At 42.6% G+C, this 22,500-nt stretch overlaps 1 protein-coding gene across 1 annotated transcript in view; it reads right to left on the bottom strand.

The window, feature by feature from the left end:
- kif26ba (kinesin family member 26Ba) overlaps positions 1-22,500 on the bottom strand; it is a 124,543-nt gene that overhangs the window by 72,533 nt on the left and 29,510 nt on the right. The window contains 1 exon segment of the mRNA XM_030048162.1: positions 12,071-12,808. Coding sequence (XP_029904022.1) covers positions 12,071-12,808 — 738 coding nt within the window.

The following is a 22,500-nucleotide window of genomic DNA, read 5'->3' as shown; positions in this document are numbered from 1 at the left end:
CAGCCAGGCAGCAGCATGTTGTCTGATCCACAGATAGACAGACAGAAACAGACACACCCTCCTGTCTCCTTTTGTCTCTTTTAGTCTGATGACTTTTCACTCTCACTCTCTCTCTCTCTCTCTCTCACCCCCAATCTCTCCATTTTTTCACTGTCCTTTGCCCAACTAAAGCGATTCCATTTCATGATCTCTCCCTCTCTCACCTTGCCATCTTCACCTCTCTCTACATTGCTCTTTTATTATTGGATTATCTTTCATGGCCTCTCTGCTTTATTAGATAAAGGGACAGGGAGGACGGACGAAATGACACACAATGAGGTTTGTGTGCAAGATTTGAACCTGAATTAATAGAATCTGCCTCGAAACACAACAACGACTTATTGTCTCATCACATATGTTGCATTATGATCTATCTATCTATCTATCTATCTATTGAACTGTGTTTGCTAAGGACAAGAACGAATGTCATTGAATCTGTTTCATATTCGTTCTTGGTATGTACATATGGACATGCAAACACATATACACAGACACACACACATACACATACACATACACGGAATAGTAATAATGATAATAATATGAATGAGATGTATTATATAGCTCCTTTAAAAAGAGAGTTTACAAAGTGCCCTGACCAAGTCAAAAGCAAAATAACGCACAATAACAACATAAAGGTTAATAACAAGAAAAGAAAAGTTGCAAAACACAGTAGAGAGAAAACAGAAGGAAGCATAAAAGCAATGGTGAATAAGTAAAATAAAAAAATACACATGCACACACACACAGAGACACACAAGAACACTTCTCTTGTTCTTTTCCTTTTAATTTTTCCTGCATATTTCTCTTATTTCTCTGCTTTCTTCTCTCTCCACGTTTGTGCACCTCTCCCTCTCCTCTCTCGATCCTCTGCTCCTCTTCATATTTCTCCTTCCATCAGGCTCCGTGCAAACAGAAGCAAAGCCTGTGATTAAAAGCCTGAGTGTGTATGTCTTTGTATTAGTGTGTGTACAGTATGTCTATCTGTGTCGCTCATAAACGCGCACATGAATGTGAGACTGTGTGCGAGCATGTGTGTGGTCTCGTCTTCTGCCAGATTCATAAGATGCCTGTATCTTGGTGGCCAGCAGCCAGAAAGCAATAACAACTACAGTGTGTGTGTGTGCGTATGTGTGTGCGTATGTGTGTGTGTGAAACAGAGAGAAAGACAGCCTGTGTGAGTGTGTTGTGTCCAGCGACTAACACTGCCAAGACCACTTCTAAGACCGACAGATTTAATAAGCGTCTCTCTCTCTCCGACCATACTGCACACACAAAGAGACACATTTATTAACTACTTTATATGTGTGTGGCTGTGTGTGTGTGTGTGTGTGTGTGTGTGCATGCATTCCTGTGTGTACAAGTATGTGTTCATGTGTGTAAATGTACTAGTGTAGTGTGGTGTGCAGGTAACTGTGTGCATGTCTCTTTTTGTCACTGTGTGCACAAAAGTAAGCGCATTAATGTGCATGTATGTGTGAGTGTGTGTGTGTGTGTGAGGCAGAGAGAGAGATGGTTTGTGTGTAGGCAACGAAGTCATGAAATATAGATATGGATTATTGATTATGGTTCTTTATGGGCTGCCTGCAGCCAGACACCGGAGCCCCTAAATCACACCCACGCGCTCCAATAAAGGAGCTGGCGTGTGCGAGTGTAAATCTGTGAGCATGTAGGTCTACTGTGGGGATGTGAGTAGTGAGTGTCTATGTGAGTGTCTATGTGCACTACAGTGTGTGTGTATGAGTGTGAGTGTGTGTAAATCAGTTGCACCGTGCGTGTATTTACTGCTACAAGGTCCCACGGGCCAAGCATGCCGCACAATGCTTTAATAAATTACAAATCCTAAACGAGGTGGCGCCTCTACGGTCTACACAGCTTCCTGGTGCCTTTACTTTCCTTTCAAATGCTCCGTTTGCTTTATCACCTGCGCCGTGAAGAGACAGGTGAATGTTTTGAATGCAGATCCAGTGAGATACAGGTAATACCCAGGTGTCAGAAAAGGGATTTAAAGGCACAATGAGTTGGATTTGTCGGTTGCGGTTTGTAAACTCAACATTCAAAGTCGGCCCTTCCTCCCTGGCTAAACGAACTGCCGGAAGCCCGTTTTCATTTCCTAGGATGGTGACGGAATGAAACAACCACCCAAAATGTAACGCTGCCATTCTAGGAAAAACACTGGCCTGCCAGCACCAAACTTCCCTCTCATGGAACAAGCTTTGCCTGCTTAGCGTTTGGCCTCGCGATATTTCCTTTTTTCCGCCTCCATCATTTCCATAGCTTCCTATTGGATGCCGTGCTACTGATCTGGCACCGTGCTGCGCTGTGATTGGCTGGGAGCTACACACCCACCGCCCAAAGGCCAACACCCGGAAGAGTCCCGAGCTCAGCAAAACAAGAAAATCCAGGCGGAGGGCAGGGTCTCTGCAGACACACACACCAACACACACTCCTAGTGGCTCAGAAGTGATGATTGAGAGGGATTATTCTTTACATGAGTCTATGCATTGTTTTTAGGAAAGTCCAACTCATTCTATCCATCTATCGTTTCTTGTCTATCCACAAAAAAGTGGTAGGAACTCTAAATATTCCACTTCACAGCATCATGAAATTTCAAAAGCTGTGCTGCTGTATTTCCCTGTGTGTGACACACAGCGCTGTGCTGAGGCTTCACACCTCACATTAAAACAAAATAAATCTTTGGCTGATCTGTCGGATAACATGATAATTCCTACTCGCATCAACAGTCGAGCACAGTAAACACTTTGGGTATTACAGCGTTGTGTTTTTGTGTTGTTTGCTTTCATGAGGCATCATTATGCTGAACGTGTCTTTTGTTGTGTGGAACCGACTGACAACTTCTCTTCTGATTTTCATACAGGACTTCGAAAACCTTCGAAAACCTTTTTTTTTTTTTTTTTTTTAATCTCCAATTTTCTATGAATTAGATTAAATTACACTGGATGAAAATTTAATGATCCCTGAGGGGAAATTGGGTCATCGCAGCATAAAAGAGTGGGACATAGATAAGACAAATGGATGGTGCTGAGAATAACACAGCAGTATAAACACCAACCAAACATGTTGGAAAAAAAATTTCAGTAAAATAAATTAATTAAGATATAGCAGGAGACCGGCTTCCCGCAGTACGGAGATTGTACCTGTCTGTATGGGGCTTTGATGAATGTGATATCAGATTTCCCCAGAGAGACAACGTAGAAAATAACCACTCACACACTTATTCTGTCACCCTCACGCCATCCTCTCCTCTCGTATCTCTCTCACCCACCCTCCCTCCTATTCCTTTCTCCCTTTCTCTCCCTCTCGGCTCTTAGAGAAAGCTGCATCATCCATCTTCATTACAATTTTGCCAACATTCCCGCTTCTCCTCTGCCACATCTCCTTCGTCGCCATCCCCTCCTTCTCTTTTGCATTCCTTTTTGCTCGACCCATCCGTTTTCAACCAGATGCTACTGGCAGCCCAGGCGAGATGTGTGCCTCGAATCAGGTTTGCATGGGGAGAGTGAATGGGAAATGATATGTGTGTGTGTGTGAGGGAGTGTGTGAATGTGAGTGTGTGTGGTCTGCCTGCTTTTATCAAGGGGGGGATAGATACAATCTGTGAAACAATCTAAAATGCTTACTGCTGCGCCAGAGAAGGGAGAGGGAGCGTTTCAGGCTTCATCCCAACAAGTCTGTGCTGTACAATAAAAACATAAACAGCTCCGGGGCAACATATGTCATCTTAAGAGGGAGACAAATACAGTTAGGAGACGGAGAAAATGAGGGCAGGAGGGAAAATGGACGGGTCACGGCTGCATTCAGGTGTATGGAGCTTCAGCCAGAAGGCAAAGGCACTTTGCAATATGGATGATACTTTTCTCTTCAAGCAGCTGTAGTCAAGATAATAATATGCTCTTCAACATTCTTTGCAACTCAAAATACTGACCTATAAGCTCTTATTTGTGTTTTGACTCTTATTTATTGTCATGTATTATTTATTAATTATCAAGATTTTGATTTATCTATCATCTTACATTCAGACCTCAGAGTCCTCTACTGTTGGCAGCTGAGGGCTTCCTGCCAGAGGTGGAAGTAACTAATTACATTTACACATCTTACTGTAATTGAGAAGCTTTTTTGTGTATTTGTACTTTTTTGTGTATTTGTAAGTGAGTAATTTTACTTTTACTTGAGTACATTTTTGCTCAAGTACTATTTTTTTTTTTTTTTTTTACTATGTTATAAATCATATCCATTACAGAGAACAAATGATCAATGACAGATTGTGGAACCTTTCACAATAAAACACACAGTCAGCAAGGATGAGAGGAGAAATCTGTTTCTGTTCTGTTGGTTTTACTTTTTGGCATTTCCAAATTTCCAATAAAAGGCGCACGATGAAAAACTGCAGATAGTCGATGAAAACGAGAAACATTTGGACTCAACTGGCAAAAAAATGTCTTAACTGTGGAGTAGAGAGTCCTCATTTCAATCTACCCTCTGCAGTTTTGCGTACTGCACCTTTAAAAGAATGCAGTTTGAAGTGTGTTCTCTCCTCCTTTTCTAACTGCATGGAAAAGATCACACCTTTACTGTTTTGGAAAAGAAACTCGGTAGCTTTTACTCCCAGTACATTTTAACTGAGCGGCTTTTTGCTTTAACTTCAGTAGATTTTCACAGCAGTACATCTGCTTCTATTGAAGCAAAATATCATTAAAGTAACAGAACTTCTCCTGGAGTAGCAGTTTGTAGTACTCTTTCCATCCCTGCTTCCTGCTCTGTTCCTGTTGGGGGGGTAATTGCTTTGCTCAAGGGCAAATCATGGTGGTAATTAATGGTATCCACAAGTTTCTGGGAGACTGGGGCGCTGGGATTTCTGGGAGATTGAATGAGAACAGGAATATCAGACAACACACAACACAGAGACACACTTTTGTATCACTGGTAGGAACTATAACACGCTGCTGGTAAACATCCTGAAGCCTGCATTTCTGATACTTACCACGTTGCAGTCTCATGAAAAGGTTGTCATGAAAATCTAATGCAGGAGAAGAGCGGTGGGACTAAATGCTTTTGCTTGTATTCCACTCAGCCCAGTCTTTAAATCAAATGACGTTATTTGACGTAATGTTACCATGTGAAGTGTGTGGCGTAGGCAAGATGGGACGGTTCGACACAAATTGGATCATTCTGTTCAAACGCCATGATATCGGTTTGTGCAGGCCTGTGTTGTCGGCACGGGGTGCGCTGTAACTCAGGCCTATCACATCCTGTCTCTCTCTTCTAGAAGCAAGTAGATATACATGTGTGCACAGTCACACACACAAACACACACACACACACACACACACAGTAAATGAGGAAACCTAAGCATCGCTGAGGGCCAAGAAATTATTTATTTTCTCTGGTTCTAATGAACAGCGTGCTCATGCACACACACAAAGTGAACTGTGTAAACCTGTTTTTCATTAGTTGCTTGAAGGACAGCGAGAGGGCATGGAGACAATAGTTAGATTGTTTTTCCCTGTTCCAGAGAGAAGAGAAAAGAGAGAGAGAGCGAGAGAGAGAGAGAGTGAGACAACGAGAGACGGCGGGAGAAAGAAATTGCCCCTTCGTATAAATCAGAGAGATCAGATAAACAACACAAAGTGAGCACAAAGTTGGTTTTGAGCAGATTGTTTAAGTTCACTTAACAGTCTCAGCTAATTAAAGTGCATCACGAGGCATTAGGCAAATGTGTAATTTCAATTCAATTCAATTTCAATTGTATTTATTTATATAGCCCAGAATCACAAATCACAAATTTAGGTGTGGGTGTTGGTGTATATTTTGGTGACTATGCAAACACAACACAGTTCAGAAATGATCAAATATTTTCTACAATCTTTCCCTAAGACAAATTTATGGATCATCCACCCTCACCCAGCAAACTGCGGCATGACCCACTGGAAACGCAGCACATCTCCATATTTATACAGCTTGGATGGATGCAAACATACAGATACAACAGTGGTGTGGCCCTCAAAGCAAAAGCACCACTGACAAACGATTACCAGTGGAGAACATTTCCCTAAAATAGTTCCATGGTAAAGAGACGGAGAGTAATGGATGCCCATACTGAGGTCACCTGAAAATTGCCATCTTGGGTTCACTGACAAAAAAAAAAAAAAAAACTCCTGGGTGCTATTTTAAGCATAATCTGTGAACCATGAAGGTCTATATTAAACACTACCTTTGGTTTAGCTGGTATTAACTTCTAAGCTGTTTCAAGCTGCAGTCAGTTGTGATGATTTTCAGGAGGGTCATGAGTTCTGTCATGATCAATACGTTTGTGAAGGAGTGAGATTAAGGATAACTTGAAATTTTGCTTTTATGCAAAAAAAGATCAATATTAAGTAAAATATCTTTTTTCTTTTTTTTTGTCCACTGGCTTCCAACAGTCCATTGTTCCTGCTGTAGATGATCGGACTGAGCTTCATGGGAGATTTCCACATAATTTATAAAACTCAGTCTCATCAAATCAATTTTTGTGCCTTGGGACCGAAAAAGATTGAGGATCCCAGTAAATGTGAGATGTGGTGGCCATCACCAAAACGCTGAGACAGCAACCATTTAATGTCACTGCCCTCCTCTCTCTCTCTCTCTCTCCCTCCCTTTATGACTCCCATCCTCCTCTCTGTCTGATGATGTGTCTCCTGTTTTAAAGGTGCTCTGTGCAACATTTTTAACATCAGTATATCATCCTCAAATTAATGCTGATACTTAAGTTTGATCAAAGGGACAGAAGCATCAGTGGGTGTCAAAAACATGAAAATATAAGAATCTGAGGTCCTTTCTATGCAGACAATGGTTGATTAAAATGATCAGTTTTGCTGGGGATTAAAAGCTACTTTCACATGTACGAGTGGAGGTGATCCAATCAGAACACCACCTCAGTTTTCATTCCTCCTTCTCCGCATGCCTCCGTTTAATCGACAGCCTCCAGCTGCACCCGTTATCCGCCACTAGCGGCCTGTTGTGCAGCTAACCAACACAGCGAGCCAATTTCAGAGTTGCCAACTCTAACACATTCGGAGTGAGACTTGCGCTTTCAGGTTCATTCTCACACTCTCACACTCGCAAACCGATCTCACAAAAGTTTAAAATAAAGCAAACATTTTTTTAAAAAATCTTGTCTAAAATCTAAACTTAATCTAACTGTGAAAATATAGCAACATCAAATATGGGCAACTGTAAACACTGGATGGCACGCGATATTATTTTCCCTGCATGCTGACGTAATTTTGGCCGTGGAGAGGCTGTGGATTCCCTCTTTCTTTCCTCTTTCATGCAACACTTTCGCTTCCTGTTTTGTGCGGTAAAGAAACCTCGCTCTGTGTGAGCACACAAACCCAACTTGAAATCCAACCGGGCTTTACACAAAGTAAAATGCAGTGTAGAGGCCGGTAGCCGCTGCCAATCATCTTAACAATGGCCTCATTTCTTTAAGTTAATTATCTTAAATCATAATTAATGTGCTTACAATTTATTGATGTTAAAATGCTACGCGAATAGCCTTTAATAAATGCTTTCTCTTATTATGTCCACGTTGCTCCACCCCTCACTTTATTCTCATCCTCATTTCTCTGACAGATCTGCCCCCCTGCCCTTCTCTCTGTCTCTCTTTCTGTCTGTCTTTCTCTCTCTCTCTGTCTCTCTCTCTCTCATGGGTTCGTCTAAACGAGGGTGATTTATGATCGGGCTCTGTGTTTCTCCTTTCCTGCTGGAGCACCATTAGTGTCAAAGTCACAGCAGAGACGCTCAGCCTCACTGTAACATTTTACACCGTTTTAAACCAATGAAAATGAATTGAACAAAGCACCGTGTGTGTTTTACATAGGAGGCATTTGGAACGCGCCCACACACAGATACTGACGCTAACATAGCCACTAACTAACAAAATGCACATGCAGACACATACTTTCACATAAATATATTGTATACACATGCAGAGACACACACACACAGCATACATACACACACATAAACACATCTGCCCGTGCACACACACAAACACTGATATGTGATGCACACACTGTACATACATACATACATACATACATATATATATATACATATATATATATATATATATATATATATATATATATATATATATATATATATATATATATATATATATATATATATATATGTGTGTGTGTGTGTGTGTGTGTGTGTGTGTGTGTGTATGCACACATATAGAAACAAAGCACATTCGCCCATAAAACCGCACACATTCACCAACACATGGCAACACACACATGCACAGATTCACAAACACAAGGAAACATGTATTAAAACATAAACACCATGCACCGTGCGCAATTAAAGATGCATAGACACATATGGAAGCACATATACAGACTCACAGACACACCCACACATTTTTCTTTTTTCTGCTTGCTAGCTAATTACATTAACTCATAAAATAAATATTATTATAATTATGCAAGGCAATGTCAAAGCAATGAAGCATACATGCTGTTCCTTCTTGCACATGACTGCTATACAGATACAACCGGAGCCTCTTACACAGTCGCTCACAGCGTGAACACACAGTGTCCTTCACCTCAGCTGACCCCATTCGTTCTTATTTTTAATGTATTTAACCAGGTTAATCAAACTGGGATGGAGAATCTCATTTTAAAGAGAGATGTGTCCAAAAAAGCAGCATCAGGTCAAACGTCAAAGTTGAAGATCACCGGTATACTGTCAAGACAACGAATAAAACTGAAATACAAGGAAAATTATATGGAAAAATATCAAGCAAATCTCCTGTTTAAGCTCTCTGAGGTCCAGACGGAGACCTATATTAAATCAGGGTCAAAAACTCTGCAACTGAGCAAAGATGGGTCCTTAGAGAGTTTGCCACAACTTCCCTCATTATCACTTTACACAAACTGTCCAAGAGAGACGAGTTCTGTCAGATTTTAAATGGCTTTGCAGTGACGTCCCTGCACGGGGAGCAGAACACATGAAAGTGCTTTTTCCTAATTCATTTCTGGCCTCTGGGACAAGATAACAAAAACAAATCCCGAGACTGTAAACAGTAATTTACTCCATCTCTCTCTCTGTCTCTATCTCTCTCTCTCTGTGGGCCGGACAAAATATTAAAAGAGAGACAGGGGGAAAAAGTGAAGGAGAAGAGAAGAAGAATGTGAAGAGAGAAGGTGTGGGGGGGGCATAATCAGGGAGAGACAGAGAGATACACAGCGAGAGCAGAGAGACGGAGAGAGACAGAGACTGGGAGAGGGAGGAGCAGAAATAAGAGATAGAGAGAGAGTGAAAGGGTACTGGGGGGGTGTGACACAGGAGTCCCCAGAGTCCTAATTATCACTGTATGAATTATTACATCTGTAAAATGCGTCCGTACACACGCGTGCACGTACGCATGCGAGCACACACACACCTCCTGAGCTCCCCTGGAGTCTTAGCTCTTTTGCCTCCTTCCATACACCTCGAAACCACTCGTGTCCTCGAGCGCTTCTTCCCTCCCTCCCTCCCTCCCTCCCTCCCTCCCTCCTCCTCTCCAGTCTCCTTATGCTCCCTCTCTTGCTGCCTCCTCTTCAAACCCGCTCTTTTATCTCCAGTTTCATCACGTATCACTTTTCCGGCTTGACCCGATGCCAAGCTCCCACCCGTAACACGTGCTCTGATGGCCATTTTGATTTGCTCCTGTCAAGAGGTGACGGGCAAATCCGATCAGTTCCACGCCGACACGTGTCCGTGTGCACAACACCTTTTTCCCCATGTTGTTGTTGTTGTTGAGGCCAAACCTCTCAAGAGGGCATCTTATAGTGTGAGGTCATGACATCTGTTAAGTGTTCATTTTCCCCGCTGTCTGAACCTGCTCTGTACTATTGACTGAACCGAATTACGGACAAAATACAATAACAGCTGCCTCATTATGACTGCAACACACCGGTGCTAACCCTGACCCTAACCCTAACATCAAATATATCAGTTTTACAGTTGCACTTGTACCAATCACTAAACAAAGATACAAGCTCACAGTGCTCATTAATTAATTGTATTTTGGTCCTCCAATAAGATACATTTTGTTTGCTTATCAGTGACATCCTTGCTCACTTCATACCATTCATCACTAACTAAACGCAGTGTGTCATAATGTACAAGTTCATATATTCCACTTACAAGCGCTCATGAACAACTTTTGTGCAGATCAGAGACTATAATGCTACAGAAGGCACGAGAGACACCAGTTCCCATTGTGGTTGTGATGTTGTGACTGTGACAGCGATCCTGTGGTGAATCTGAGGGCTCTGAGTGCAAATGGCTATGGCAACTCCTTTAATGTTTGAAAAACAAATGAAGCGCAGAGCAATGCATCATCACTGAGAATCAGAAATATTTTATTGATCCCCGAGGGGAAACTGAGTAAAGGGGAAATTAATGTACTATTAAGTAGATTTCACTCATACTAATGACCACTGCAATAGTTTTCTAACTCTATTGTAATGCCAACAAACACGGTGACGCTATAGCACAATCAGCACAAAACATCCAGGAAGGCATTACCGAAGAAGAAGAAAAAAACGTAGAAGAAGATGACAACAAAAAAGACAAAGAAGACGAAGATGATGATGAAGAAGAAGAAGAAGAAGAAGAAGAAGAAGAAGGAGAAGAAACCAGCCGGGCTAACACTCGGTTGCAGAGGCTGTTGTGCTCAATTAACTACAGAAATATTATAAAAATACTACAGGTGGCAATGTGAGTGCACGTCTATCCGCACATGGATCGGTAACGTCAGTCTGATATCTGATCACTGAATTATAGCTGGATCAGCACCGATATTGATATTGGTGCATCCCTAATTTAGAGGCTCCATAACTGCGTCCGGCTGTGTGTGTGTGTGTGTGTGTGTCAACAAGCAAATAAATTCAGCTGTCGAGCCCACAGCTGCTAATGTGAACTGGACCACAGCGAAGGCCAAATGCTTACATAAATACTGATGGATTGCTTATGCAGTATGTTGCTGTTGGTTGTGTCTGTCCTCATAAAAACAAAGCATATATCCTCTCTGATTCCTCCACGCCTTTCTTTCTGTCTAGATCGATGGATATAGTTGAACTGAAAGGTAAGATTTATTGTTTTTCCACTTTCTTTCTCTTAAAGCTGTTTCCCCCTTCCTCTGTCAGATCTTCTTCCGTTTTTTTTTTCCCCTGCTGCTGTTCAAAATGTGGAGTCTACCCAGAAGGCTTTGTTCTAAGTGGTGCCCTTGCCTTATTAGGAACATACACACCTTGCCTGTGGCAAAGGCAGCAATATAGCCCAGCCTGATGTGAATCCACACAAACCAAGTAAATGTAGAGATGAACAGAAGAGAAGAGAAGACCAGTAGAGGAGCCTGCATCTAACAATGAACACTTTCCTTCAGCGTGGCAGGTTGTCAGAGGTTACTAAACGCTAAATACAAAATGTTAAAGTCACAATGAAACATTTTTTTGGGGGCACCCCAGCGGTTCAGACCATATAAAACTGAGGTTAAGCCACAGCAGTCTGAGTTCTAGATCCAGCCAGATCCTTTACTGCATGTCATCCCCTCTCTTCACAATGTCTTTCCTGTCTCTCTTCACTGTGACTGTCTAATAAAGGAACAATGCCTGAAAAAACACCTTTGGAAAAAAAAATTTTTAGGGCATCTTTCCTCTTTAATTTGATGTTCCAACTTCCTTCCTCCTTTCTTGGGGTAGGGCTTAAATGGGTGAATATTCTGGAATTAGCTAAGAAGTAGGAAAAGTTAATTTTCATTTAATCTCTTTCTTAATGTTATTGTCCTATTCATATCAGTAAATGTTTTCTCTTGCATCCTTTGCACTTTGTCTAAACTGAGGTTTCCATGGTGAAATCTGTAATGTCCCATTCATCAACAGTTGTACTGGTGAATGGTAAGAACGAGCTGTATCAGTGTACGTACTACAAAACAAAGTGGCACAGGCACAAACACTCAGTCGAACATGGGGCCTACCTGGTATGGATAGAGTGTAACCCCTCCATTAGTGCGGGTCATGTACTGATGAGCCTGCAGAGCTGCTGTACTCAACACGGCTCCACCGCCAGAGCCACTCCCGTTGTTGCTGGTATTAGCAGCATTATTACCAGGACTATTCACCGCCGTCACTGGCTGCTGCTGGGGAGCACCGCTTGGTTTTGCTGAACTGGGAGAGCCGCTTCTTCTGTCCACCCCGCCGCTAAGCCCCAGGGAGCTGGGCTTGGATCCCAGCCTGTGCCCGGAGCCTGGAGGCTGCGGGTTTGTGAGAGCGAGGCCGGAGTTTTGCCCCACTGAGGGACTCCCGTGGCTGGGGTTGGATGGCCCGTGACTGGGACTCGGGGTCGGTGTCTGGCTGGGACTTGGGGATGGAGACTGGGAGGACTGGGAGTGTGAAGCGGCAGCTGCAGAGGAGGGCGAAGAGGATGGAAGGAAAGGAGGAGCCCAGTCCCTCGACCCAGGTGCTCCGGGTGCTCCGGACGCTCCCATTGGACCCTGAGGTCCTTGAGATCCATACCGGCCAACCAGGGCAGGAGGTGAAGAGGTGGGCGACAAATCCCACTGGTCGAGAGTGAGGACCATGCGCACCGCTTCCTGTTTGAGCTGAGTGAGGTGGGTGGAGCAGACATCGCAGCGGCTATCGTGTTCATTCCATGCCCGCCGAGAGCTGTTGGGCACCTGAAGCTTATCATGGAGGAGGAGAGAGAAGGAGGGATCCTGGAAGGAGAGAGAGAGAGAGAGAGAGAGAGATGGGTGTTAGTCTGACATCTGGAGGAATGCAAAATGAAGTGAGAACAGCATGTTTTCTCAACATAGTACAGGAGAATGAAAGTGAAGAAAACTTGGCAGGGGAAAGCAATTAGCTAACCAGGGAGAAGAGAGGAGAGGAGAGGAGAGGAGAGGAGAGGAGAAATGATGGGTGTGCTGCACAAGTCGTCACTGCGTATTTATAGAAAGCCCAAGAAGCAGCCATCTAGCCTGATGGGGGATATGCAGGGAACACACAGAAAACACACAAACATACGAGAATGTGCAAATGCAAGCATATAGACAAACACAGGGCTGTGCAAATGCAAACACGCAGAAGCACACACACACACACACACACACACACACACACACACACACACACACACACACACACACACACACACACCATCCCCCGAGGTAGGAAGTGTGACAGAGAGGCAGGCAACAAGGCGTCTCCTGATACAGCGATGAAAAAACTGACCCTCTGCTTCTGCTCTCTGCCTCTCCCTCGTTCAGTTTTAAAGATTTCATTTACCAAATATATGATCCAGCTTTGCAATGTCAATACAGGATCTTGGCACAATAAATATTAAACATGCAAAAGTGAAACAGCGAATAGTTTTCTTATTACACTACAGCCTATTTGCCAAGAAGTCGTTGTATTTACGTCATGCGTGTTTAGTCGTAACGTGGGACAGAGTTAATATGGGTGTTAGGATTTTGTGATGACACCGAATGACGTGAAGAGTAATGGCTCACTTTTCCATGAGCTGCATACAAAGGCTTTCTGTGGCTGCAGAAGATTGGAAAAAGCCTCATTCACGTTTTTTTTTTTATGCTGAATTGTTGGTATTTGTTAAAATTGAAGAACTTGAAGAACTTGAATTCTAAGTCATTTTTTTTTTTAAAGTCAAACTGATACAAACTGAGCCATGTCCTAAAATCTGGTGTAATAACCAAACCGTGAAAGGGACGTGCACCGTTACATGTCCAGTCAATCTAAATGACTTGTAAATCATAGCAAATGTCATCACACACACACACTGACACACACACACACACACACACAGACCAGTTGACACTCTATTGAAATGATGAGTTGCAGTGACATTTAGGCTAATGACACCTGAATGACACCAACTAACATTCAGCAGGGGAGCATCCCTGACATTTAGTGTGTTTTCACTGTCTTGTTCATACGACTGTTTTAAAACCTATTTTACTAACTGGGCCTCCATCCCCTGTGTAGCTCAATGGGTAGATCATGACACTAACGACCACTGTACTCATGTGGAAATGAAACGCAAAAGGACAGATTTGTCATAAACAAAACAACATCCTCATTGGCCTGGCCTGTGAGCCCGGCTGCACAGGCTGCCAGGCGGACGCGGCGGCGTGTGATGGCCCGCAGTTGGTCTAAAATATCGTCTGATTGGATGCGCTGCCGTGTGGAAAAGCATCTCCGTTTGCTTAGCGGCTCATTGCCTTTGTTTACATCTCCTCTGCTCCGATGTTGGATTTAATGACGGCGTTTCGAGCGTAGGCTCTGCGTCTGCCTGAGCCGTTTTGACCTGACAAAGAGCCTCGGCTCACAATGCTGCCATTAATCTCAACACTGAAGCCGAGGAGTGTGCGGGCTCTATTCTTTCTTCATGATCATATCTTAACCCAGCACCTCGACTAAAGTGATGTACTCAGCTCTCTTTCTTTACATCTCAATGCCAACATTTGATGATTAACTCTATCAAAATACAGCATTTTGAGGCTTGGTCTGCTGAGCTGGTTTGCAGGATGTCTGCATCTTCAACAACAACCAACATATTTTAAACATATTCCATCAGCTCTCTGCGTTTTACAACTGCTACGTCCAGTTTCCCAGTGTTAGAGATACGTGGCATGAAATGTAATGAAACAAACAACACGAGGCTTCAGTGAGTATACACACATTTGAATGTGGCAGCATGTCTGAGCGTGTTTCTATTTCAGGTTTGCCTTCCGGTGATTTTTCTGCTGTCCTCCCACTGTCAGGGTTGTAGGTTCAAGCGCCAGGGCCACCCATGCAAAAATGTCTGCACTCATGCTGCGGAGCGGCGCGACAGACTAAAAGCATCCAACAAATGATGCAAATTTGGCTCGTGGTTTTAGATGAATCAACTGAATTAACGTAGAAGAACAGTGAAGAAACACTACTGATATTGGCGGTGTGTGTGTGTGTGTGTGTGTGTGTGTGCAAGAGCATCCATAGAGTATGTACTTGCTTGTATGTGAGAATCGATCAGCCAAGTTTTTTTTTTTTTTATCTGTTTATATGTGTATCTCTGTGTGTGTGTGTGTGTGTGTGTGTGTGTGTGTGTGTGTGTGTGTGTGTGTGTGTGTACGTGCATGTCTTGTGTTTCCTGAGACTAATTGGAGCCACTCACACAGAGCAAGTCCACTCTAAATCTCCTGCCACAACACTCCGCTCCAGATATCAAAGTCAACAAGCTCACGCCCACACAAACGGATACATGGACACACACACACACACACACACACACACACACACACACACACATACAGCCACAGGTAAGTCCTCTCACACAGCCACATTTACAATTCCCTGTGTATCTCTCTTCCTCCAGGTCTCTGTCTCTCATCATATCAAAGTAAATGAACACTGCTAAGCCTCCTTAAGCCCCACTGCTGTGTCTGTGCACTGTGAATATTGTCATGTGTGACTGTGGGCTTTTTCTGTGTGTGTGCTTCCATGGTGAAAGAAAACTTCCTTGCAAATGAGACAGACCTTTTAGCTCTTGAGGGATAAATGACGCTTCAGTGTACAGTAGTCATGCACCATGTTGTTTTTTCTGGCATTTCACTGATTTTGCTTTTTTGTCACAGATGGATGAAAGCAAATTCGGTTCAAGAGTTTTTGTCTGTGTGCATCCCAACAAAATACCATTTCTCAAATCTTTATTTAAAGTGGTTTATTTCACTTGAATGACTTTGGTTCTCAAAGGGCCAGGGTAAACCAAGCTCCACCGAATCTAGAAAATTAAATTTAGCTATTTATTGATGCGGTATCTTGTCAGAAAATAAAGAAATGATTCAAAAGATTTTACACTCGCAGGAATTCTAATGTCAAGGTCAGGGGCGAAAATCCCATTTCATTATTGGGGGGGACATGAAAAAATTGCTGTCTGGCACAACTGTACCTCCTTCTTTCTCTGTAACGCTCCTTTGAAACTTGCTGTACAGCGTTGAGCGCTCAGCATGTTCATGTTTTAAATAATGCTATTAAAAGCAATATAAAGCAATAATCTTTCTTTGCTCACAGTTCTATTTCCACTACAGTCTGTCAAAGTAGCTTTACAAGAACTAGAAACTCAAAATAAGCTCTAAAACTAGAGGAAATACCTTGAATAATCCAACTACATCAAACTATTCTTCAAAAAACAGATTTATTGTAGTGTCGACAAAAAACAAAGCAAGATAATGCATCAAATAGTGACATACAGTATATGTTTGAGCTGTACACTGTCCCTTTTAGATCAAATAAGAAAATGAAATGAAACTATGCCACAAAATAATGCAACTTAAAATGCAAAAAAAAAAAATCTATCTAGAGACAAATTCAAAATATCAGTAAAATATGAACTATTTCTGACATTAATATCCTGACAGACTTTTTGAAAGAATAAAAAGCTCAGTATTTGCTCCTCCTGTGGTCTGTCCTCTCTCTTTTAACACTAAAAAACACATTATTTTACATTTATAATTAGCACCGCTTGCATTGTACTTTCATTGAATATTACTATATTATTGAAAATTATTTATTAGTGTTAACAATGTTTTTTTTTTTTGAGGGGGGACAACTTTATGGATGGAGGGGTCTTGTCCCCCCTGACCCCCCGGGATTTCCGCCTATGGTCAAGGTATTTTCCATTGCATCACAGAAAGAGCACAGAAACCAGTCGAACTGGCTCTGCAACATGCTGATCAGTGCCGTATAAAAAGTATAAATGACTGTCTGACCAGTTATGCCAGATGTTGATCTAATGCCACAGCAGAAATGGCAAAAAAAAAAAAAAAGTCTGACCAGCTCTGCAGCAAGCTGAGACTTTTATTTGAAAACCTCCATACAACATATTTTATGTGGCAGGAGGCGGTGTGTGTGTGCAGTATTAATCAAAGTGATGGGTACACTTCTCGCTTTGTGAAGCCTAATCAATACATGCAGTATGGAGATGAAGCACTGTGTGTGTGTGTGTGTGTACGTGTGTGTGTATGCGTGTGTGTGTGTGATGGATGGGGAGTCCATCAGTCTCCGTGGTGGCCAATACACGCAAATAATGGAAGTCTGTTAAGGAAAGGGAGAATGTCTGCCTAAGACCCACTCATACGTACACACATACACACACATGCATACACACACACACACACACACACCTCTATCAATAACAAGTCTATTACCTATCCTCAATCAATACACTGTGTGTGCTTGTGTGCTTGTGTGTTTGTGTGCGCACACAAGGCAACGCTTCATGTAATAGTAAAAGGAAACCTCTCAATCTGAGAGCTGCCTCCAAGACTATGTCAACAAACCGCAAAACCTCAGCGTACTCTCCTTCACACATACACACACACACACACACACACACACACACACACACACACACACACACACACACACACACACACACACACACACATTCACGCACGCACACATACACACGTCTCATACCTTGGCAAGTCGCTGAGTGGTGTGTGTGTGTCAGAACGTGTATGTGTATGTATTTATGGATAAAGACTACCTTGTTACTTCAGGCAAACTAAGTAGCATAAAAAATTAGAACACGTTTTTGAAAGACCTACACACACACACACGTATCCACACACACACACACACACACGCACACAGGCAGGCGTACAAACACACTTATCCTTGGCTAGCATGAGGCACTACATACGCTTCGGGCTGTATGAAATAAGCTACCTCTCTGCCTCTCTCTCTCCCTCGCCCATGTTTGCCCGGCGACATGCATGAGCGGACGCAGGCAGGAGCAGCGAGGGCTGAGCAGGCGGAGGTGGAAGGAGATACTCAATTCAGTCAACTTTTTAGAAATGCATGTATTAAATTTTACACTGTATGTTGAACAGCTTAGCCAGGGGGGCTATGCAGTATTTTCTCCTAGGTCTGGTGCAAAAACCATGTGTATTTAAAAAAAAAAAAAAACTGCAACATTAAAGTTTACACAGCAAAATTGAAGAAAATTCCAGAATTCAATATTTCTTCTTCTCTTCCTTTATTCCAGGGCTGTTCTGCGACAAAGCTCTTGCGGTTGCTGGTGATCTTTGGGAGCTGGGAAGAGGGGAGTCTCCTTTGTTCATGCACCAAGATTTCCCCGAGGCCGGGATGTAACACGAATTGGGGGCTCGTCCGGGATGGTATGACTGTTTAGCTCTTTGCGCGCCTGTCCTTGCCTCCCCCGACTTCTTGCATCCCTTTAAGCTTGAGGTTGATTCAAGCGAGCGCGGGCCGGGGGCAGTGCTGCTGCAAGAGGACGGCCAAAGTGTTGATCATCCACTTAGCCAGTTCTGCACCAGTTTTGTGTGTGATGAAGAGCCTCATATAGCCATTTAAGATGCACTAACAGATACACTACTCACAAAAAGTTAGGGATATTTGGCTTTTGGGTGAAATTTATGGAAAATGTAAAATGTTCACGCTACAGTGATATTATATCATGAAAGTAGGGCATTCAAGTAGAAGCATACACTGGTGATTTCCTCATCTCAAACAATTTCTTGAAACAAAAGCCAACAACAGTGGTGGATATACCACAACAAAAAATGTCAATGTCTCAATAACTTGTCATGTGCCCTTGAGCATCAATTACAGCTTGACCACGACGTCTCATGCTGTTCACAAGTCGACTTATTGTCTGCTGAGGCATGGCATCCCACTCTTCTTGAAGGGCGGCCCTCAGGACATTGAGGTTCTGGGGTACAGAGCTCCGAGCCTCTACACAGCGACTCAGCTGATCCCATAGGTTTTCTATGGGATGCAGGTCTGGAGAAAGTGCAGGCCACTCCATTTGAGGTACCCCAGTCTCCAGCAGCCGTTCCCTAATGATACGACCTCGATGAGCTGGAGCATTGTCGTCCATGAAGATGAAATTAGGCCTGTGTTGTTCATGCAGGGGCACAATGACTGGATTAATGATGTTATTCAGGTAGTATGGGCTTGTCACTGTACCATTCACAAAGTGTAGGGCAGTTCTGTACTGACGTGTCGTCTTGGTCTCATGATGTCAAGATGTGAACAGCATAATGAGGAGGACTGTTTAAATGCCAATTCTAATTGAACCAGGAAATTTGTTGGTTGATTCATGGATCAAACACCTGATGTGAATTTTGCCGTTAAACTCCTTGTTAGAGAACAGCAACTTGTGCAAAAAGTACTGAAACACTGAACAGTTGGACGTGTGCATTCAAAAGTTTACAGAAGGTCACATTAAGTTCACCTGTAAAGGTTATAATGCATTTTAGGTTCATCCTGAAATTTCACCCGAAAGCCGAATATCCCTAACTTTTTGTGAGTAGTGTATATCATCAACTGGCTACGGTCAATGCATTCCAGGAGATAAGTGCCAAAGACATAAAAATCTGGCACACGCACAAATGAGAGCTGTCGACTCCGTGAGTACTTTTCATGCTTTGTGCTTTTAAAACAAAACTTTGCCGCAGCAGAGAAAAGTCTTTGATGACTCCGAAACGTCTTTACTTTGGTGAGTAACTAAAGCTTATAACGCAGCTTAGTGAGAGGTTTGACAGTGGCATTTTAAATTGGCCTTAGTAACGCTGGAACAAAGTTTCTGTCAGTAAAGGGAATGATGTATCAGTATGAGTATTTTCCTCTTGCACAGCGGATGTCTCCCTTTATGACTGTTGAATACTGGAGTGGAACAGTGAGTGGAGTCTCACTCAGGCATTTGGAATCACTGGTACAGGCTCTTGTTGTCGTCGTTCAATGTGCTGATGTTAATTAGTTGATGTGTTGTCTTTTGTTGTGTGTTTTTATTGGACCTTGTGTCTGTTAATAAAGATTGATTGATTGACTGATAAAACCCTTTACTCTTCAAATCTGACAGACTGAAATCTGACACTGACCACTAGTGTTTTAGATCATTCACAGTTTTTCAGTGTTTTTCCATTTAGCCACAGCCTATGGATCATTTCAGGTGGTAAAAATTTCGAGTTTCGAGTTGTGGAAATGTGTTTGACATGGCTAAAAATGACCTGCTCGCACATGAAAGGTGTGTGTTGAGGATCGTGAGGCAGCCCGCCACTTGATCTCAAACACTCGCCCTGCTTCTCCTGTTTGGAAATAAATGGAAAATTCTGACCTTCGCCGCCGTGAGTGGGAAAAAAACATTTGATCTCTCTTGACTTCCTCTGTCCATCTCTCTCTTTCTCTCTCTCTCTCTCTCTCTCTCTCACACACACACACACACACACAAACACAAGCGCACTCAGACAGGAAACCAAAGGGGCAATAAAGTGGACACGGTGTTCAGTCCTTGAGATGAAGACCCTGTTGTTCCAAATTAGCTGAGATTTGGGCAGCCGCCAAGTCGGAAAATGAGAGCTGTGTTTTGAGGTTATGTGTGTGTGTGTGTGTGTGTGTGTGTGTGTGTGTGCAAGCGTGCAAGTGAGCAAGCAAGAGAGCGTTCTTTTTCCCTGCAGCATTTTACAGAACATGCGCACACACACACACGCACACACACACACACACACTCACATCCACTTAACATCATTTACATTGTAGTCCTACACTATAAGGATACACACCCATACACACACACACACACACACACATACAAATTCTCTCTGTGCCCTCTCTTTGACCCTCTTCCTCTCCCTGAGTCCCTGTTGCTCGCTCACTTGCTCTCTCTCTTTAATACTGGTGCGTTGGTATTTTCAGTGCATCTTTCGGCAGGACACACACACACAAACACACACACACACACACACATACACAAAACTAATGGAAACACCCTCATTAACTCAGCATTATTATTCACACACTAGAATCCAGTCTGGGTCTATTTTTAAAGACTTTGCACCACTGGACGCTCTAAAAGGAGCGTTCGTGTTATTCAACAGTCTGGGGCTGATCTGAACGCTTCAAAGCTTCAAATCGTTTGCTTTAAAGGACCGTACCACTGATTTGCACGTTTACAGTAACATCTACAAAATGTTTAAACGTCACGCCTCTGCTAATCTTGCCCCAGAACTCCAATATCATTTTTTTTTTTTTACTTTTATCTAGCCATTTGTATCCATTTATTCCAATACGACATGAAAATGAACTTGGTGATGCACTGTGTGTGCACTAAGATGACATCACTGATACATAATAATAATAATAATAATAATAATAATAATAATAATAATACTGCGATGGACTGGCGACCTGTCCAGGGTGTTTCCTTGCCTTCGCCCTATGAGCGCTGGGATTACCAGCACCCCCCCGCGACCCTAGTGAGGATAAGCGGTTTAGACGATGAATGAATGAATGAATGAATGAATGAATAATAATAATAATAATAATAATAATAATAATAATAAACTTTATTTATATAGCACCTTTCATAACATAAATGCAGCTCAAAGTGCTGTACACTAATAGCAATAGAACAATAAAAAACAATAAGTAATGGAAAGTCAAACAATAAAACCCAATGAAATTAAAGAATTAAACACGTAAGAAGAAAAAAGAAAAAACTGCAGCTCAAAGTTCTGTATACTTATAGCAATAAAACAATAAATAATAAGCAGTAAAACAATAAAACCCAATGAAATAAAAGGAATTAAATGGTCTTGCATTAACACAGTTTAATAACTAATGAATACTCAGTGATACATTTCAGATTGGAGCCTCAGGTATCTGGGACCGTCCCGCACGGCCCTGCAGGACTGTTAGTGTCCTTAGACGGTCCAGTTTGGTTGAACCAGTACAAATTAATCTATTTTCAATTTGCATGCCAGCTGCTCCTGACTTGCCTCTCTCTCTCTCTCTCTTTCACTCCTTCACTCTCACTTCTCCTTCTTTTCTCCCGTCGATCCATCTCTCCACCTCTGAATTCATCAGTATTCTGCGAGTGACTCAGACAGTTTCAGCACCACAGACAGTCTGTGTGTGTATGTGAGCGTTCATGTGTGTGTGTGTGTGTGTGTGTGTGTGTGATTCATTTTCTCCTACAAGGGCAGACAAACAGCCTCATCTATACTGTGAAGGAAGGGGCTGTAAGACAGATGGTGAGTGATTTTAACAGGAAAAAGATGAGAGAGACAAGAGAGAGAGAGAGAAAGAGAGACATCAACAGACAATGGATAATGGTGTGAATGTCTGTGTGTGTGAGAGAGAGAGAGAGAGAGAGAGAGAGAGAGAGACTAAGAAAAAGAGCACGAGAGAGAGTCCAAACTCACTGAGCAATGACCTCAGTGACTTTAATATATGTGTATATGTGTGTGTGTGTGTGTGTGTGTGTGTGTGTGTGTGTGTGTCAGGGTGCAGACAGGACACAGAAGGATGCTATTACCGAGATATGATGAGAAGGGACAGCAGTGCCCTGTTTGTCCCTAACTCTGTGTGTCTGTGTGCATGTGTGTGT

Source organism: Myripristis murdjan, chromosome 3 (genome assembly GCF_902150065.1).
Source record: "Myripristis murdjan chromosome 3, fMyrMur1.1, whole genome shotgun sequence".
NCBI lineage: Eukaryota > Metazoa > Chordata > Actinopteri > Holocentriformes > Holocentridae > Myripristis > Myripristis murdjan.
The sequence above is the reverse complement of the archived record's forward strand: the minus strand, read 5'-3'. Positions and strand labels throughout refer to the sequence as shown.